The sequence below is a fragment of the Rhamphochromis longiceps genome, linkage group LG12 (assembly GCF_057381845.1).
Source record: "Rhamphochromis longiceps isolate RC_006_pf linkage group LG12, R_longiceps_female_GT1.1, whole genome shotgun sequence".
Taxonomy (NCBI): domain Eukaryota; kingdom Metazoa; phylum Chordata; class Actinopteri; order Cichliformes; family Cichlidae; genus Rhamphochromis; species Rhamphochromis longiceps.
Window position 1 is genome coordinate 9,627,512 of NC_140568.1, and position 3,950 is coordinate 9,631,461.

General features: G+C 39.3%; 1 protein-coding gene across 1 annotated transcript; it reads left to right on the plus strand.

The window, feature by feature from the left end:
* The first annotated feature begins 244 nt into the window (after positions 1-244).
* Positions 245-2,404, plus strand: LOC146656880 (E3 ubiquitin-protein ligase NEURL3-like). Its single transcript, XM_085426878.1, has 4 exons — positions 245-332; positions 1,148-1,657; positions 1,809-1,970; positions 2,114-2,404. The coding sequence occupies exons 1-4, from the start codon at positions 299-301 to the stop codon at positions 2,290-2,292; spliced, it is 885 nt and encodes a 294-aa protein (XP_085283004.1). The 5' UTR covers positions 245-298; the 3' UTR covers positions 2,293-2,404.
* The last annotated feature ends 1,546 nt before the right edge of the window (positions 2,405-3,950 follow it).

Genomic DNA, 3,950 nt, shown 5'->3' on the forward strand with positions numbered 1-3,950 from the left:
TTAGGCTTCTGTGCACAGATTCTATACTATAGTATAGAATCTGTGCACAGAAGATTAAAGCTCAATAAGACTGTTACTGTGAGTGTCCTGATGTCCTCACTCAGCTCAGACGTTGAACTGTGAATGGAGGTTAATGACATCATCAGAATGTACAGTCACTTCCCCAGCCCCTCCTCTTTTCCTTTCCTGGTTATGCTGGGAGTGTTTGTGTTTTCAACCCACATGTGGAAACTATAAAGGAGCACACACACTATCATCCATCAGGACTCAGCTGACAAGTATTATTTACAACTTCAAAATGCCATGGTCACGCTCTATGAGGATTTTTAAATGTAAGTTACAGAGCTGCTTTATATATCAGTTTGGTAAATCAATAACTATTATACCCAAATCAACAAATGTCAGCTGTTTCTATATTGTTACTAGACTAAACAGTTATTTATATTATATGAAAACAAGCAACATAATTGACTTTGGAAATTATAGTGCATAAATATGAGAAACAGATGTTTTTCACTTGCAATTTTGAAGAATGTAAAATCTGCTGTTATCTATTGAAATAAATCCATGAAAACTGAATGAAAACAATAAAGAATATATGAAAAATGGCAAAGTACTGTAAGGATTAGCAAACGACTGCAAAAAAAAATCTTAATTATAAGCTGTGAATTAAATGCAAAAATCTTTAAAGATAAAGTTTATATTTTAGAGGAAATGCTTATTGCCAAAGATAAAGTGCAAACACAATAACTGTGTGAGACATAAACAATGAATAATCACAGGCCACCTAGTGGACATTGAATGCAACTTAGTTCACTTTATTTAATGATCAGGATGAAGTCCAAAGTGTCACATCATTCTCAAAAGTGAAAGCACAGGAGTTTGCAAATTTTATTACGACTTGTTTACAAGTTTATTAGCTTTTATTATTGCACTAAAATCTTTTTCAGAAACATCTTAAAGGTGTAAAATAAGCTCATGACAGAAAACCTTGTCACATTATTTTCAGTTATCTTTTATTAATAGTAAGTCAGACTACTAATTTTCCATTAAACCATTAAATGTATGCATGATATTTAAGCATCTGATCACATGCAAAGAAATATTTTTATATCAGCACTAATACGTTTTATTTAATTCTGTGTAGTTGGCAAGTCAGAGGTGTCACACAGATGCAGCTCACGCTGTGTCAGTCCTCTGTCCTTCGACAGTCAGGCTGTGGGAGAAAAGGTCCGCTTGAGTCATGGAGGTCGACTCGCAGAGAAGACTGATAACACCTTCAAGAATGGGCTGGTGTTCAGCAACCGTCCAGTGAAGATCCAGGAGAAGATTTGTCTGAGAATAGAGAAGGATTCATCCATCTGGGACGGGGCTCTGCGTGTGGGCTTTACCACTGTGCCACCCTCAACCAGATCTCTGCCTCTGCCCAGCATGTCCATCCCCAACCTCACTGACAAGTCCGGACACTGGGCTGTTCCATTGGATGAATCTGTCTGCCAAGCAGGTTCAGAGCTGGAGTTTTGGGTTTCTTCTCATGGCAGCATATACATAGGTGTCAACAACGAGGAGTACGAGCGACTACCAGGAGTGGACACTAAACAGCCGCTGTGGGCCATGATAGACATCTACGGGCAGACGCGCTCCATTTTGCTGCTGGGTAAGTTCACTAGAACCACGGTTATATTTGACCTACAGAATGTTTTTCCTGTTCTGTGAATGCAGAGCAATTCACATGCTCTGAGAGTTATAAATGTTGTCTGATTCATAGACTGAATGACTATTCAAATACTCCTTTCTCTTTGCTGAAGACTCCAAGAAAAACAAAAAGCTGCTTTACCGTAGAAGATCCTGTCCTGCACCTGAACCGCTCGCCTCACCTGATCCTGACAGTCACTTTCGTTCAGTTCCTGATGTTTCAGACTTCAGACGTGAGGACTGCATCTCCTGTCTTGACACAAAAATGCCAGAAGGTAAAGAGTCATTTCAAACATTTTTGGCTGTTTTCAGTTGCACATTTCTGACCAGAGAAGATAAAAGTGAAATCAGCTGTGATAGTGTGGTCTCATTTCCTGATGTCACATATGTAATTGGGATCTCTCTCTTTTTACAACAGATAACGTCTGTGTGGTGTGCATGGCGAAAGAGGCCAGAATCACACTGCCTTGTGGCCACCGATGTTTATGTAAAGACTGCAACTTCAGAGTCTGTGAGCAGTTTGGCACCTGTCCGCTGTGTCGACACACGATCAGCGCTCCATCAGTGGGGGAGCGGTGGTTTATAGAGGTCAGCTGATCTCTGAGACAACAGCCTGGAATTGTGACAGAAGAATAGCAGCAAGAGTGAAAAGGAACGTTTACAAGATGCTAGTGAAGGTCTGCTGATGTGGAGATGGTGGCACAGACAAACAGACAGGAGATGAAGGTCAAACCTTCACGTGGTTCTCAAAAGTGAAAGCAGAGTTTGCGGGTTTCAATATGACTTGTTTACAACTTTATCTACATTTATAGTTATATTGAAATATTTATCTGAAAGACTTTATCATTTATATTAAAAAACAACCCTATGCCTTTTTTTCTATTGTTAATGTGTAACTAAAGTAACTTGTAATGTATAAACAAGTGCAAGAGAAATCTGCCAGAGATATAAAGATGCTGAATGCTTCAGGTCTAAACTTGTAAGTTTGTCTAACATACACAAAGCAAAGGTCACTATCACACTGTTCATAAAGTGCTGGGTTTGTCCATCTTCTACGGTGGAGGTCTGAAGATTTCCCTCTGAGGGAGCTGCTGGTGAAGATTCTGAGTCCTGCTTGATCCTTGCAATGAGCTTCAATCTCTCTGATCTTTCTGACAAGATGGGTGCTTCAGTGAGTAACAGAACACTTAAAACAGGACATGTTTGATGAAACCTCTGCAGCCAGCAAACCCAGCTTAACTCTGATGGTCTCCCTCACTCATTTTTCCCCAGGATGAATGTGTCTGTTGATGATAATTTTGACTCTGGGTGGTGTTGTTAAATGAAAAGAACAAATTGGAACTAAAGGTTTAAATCTTTAGTTTAATATTATTCCCAGTCTTATGTTTAAATCTCAAAGGACAACATTTAATGTTGACTAATACAGGATTGTCTCCCAGTCAACCATACATGCATGATTTTTAGATATCATCTCCCAGTCAGCTATAAATCAGTGACTTTTCAATAGTGGACAGAGGGGCTCTATCACTTTAATCTCCATTTGTTATGGAACAAAAAAGTTAAACCAGCAAAATAATTTCACCAGCACGAACCAATTGGCTGTCCTTTAAGACATTGGACGATCCAAATTAAGGCTTTTACTGGTGCGAACTGCAGCCCCATAACCATCAAGCGGCATACTCAAGGGCTTCAAAAAAAAAGGGGCTTCAAAGGCCTTGTTTCCTTGAATGCCACAGAACACTGAAAAGTGGAAGAAAGTTTTATTCTCAGATGAAAAAAAAATTAACCGTGATTGTCCTGATGGTTTCCAACGTTACATGATGTTCCCAGAGATGTAAACATGCAGAACACTTTAGATCTACAACAGATAAAACTAAATTCTTTCAATAAGGCCACGTGGCACTATAAGATTAAAATGCCAGTTCATAACCCCCCCCCCACAAAAAAAAAAAAAAGGATTACGTGCATTAATCTACTTTAATTATCAAAATTGTTTGTCTGCTCTCAAAGAAACAGGGGTTACACAGTAAATAAGGAAACTGGTCACAACCAAACTCTCAAAATAATTCTGGGAAATCTCCTACATTGGGTTCGTTCCTCCGTCCCTGCCCTTTCATTTTTCCTGCGATTCTGGAAGTGTTTGTGTTTTCAAACCATATGCACTCCATGTCTTCAAGCACCCAGCAGTTCCCATGTCACACTCAAAAGTGGAACTCATTCAACAAGTATTAGTTACGTCTTTAAGATGGCAACGC

What these genes read in the sequence shown, in the direction of transcription:
- LOC146656880 (XM_085426878.1), top strand. Translation starts at nt 299, where the DNA reads ATGCCATGGTCACGCTCTATGAGGATTTTTAAAT. An exon ending in GCGCTCCATTTTGCTGCTGG is followed by an intron (nt 1,658 to 1,808) that starts GTAAGTTCACTA and finishes TCTTTGCTGAAG; the next exon opens with ACTCCAAGAAAAACAAAAAG. An exon ending in TGACACAAAAATGCCAGAAG is followed by an intron (nt 1,971 to 2,113) that starts GTAAAGAGTCAT and finishes TTTTTACAACAG; the next exon opens with ATAACGTCTGTGTGGTGTGC.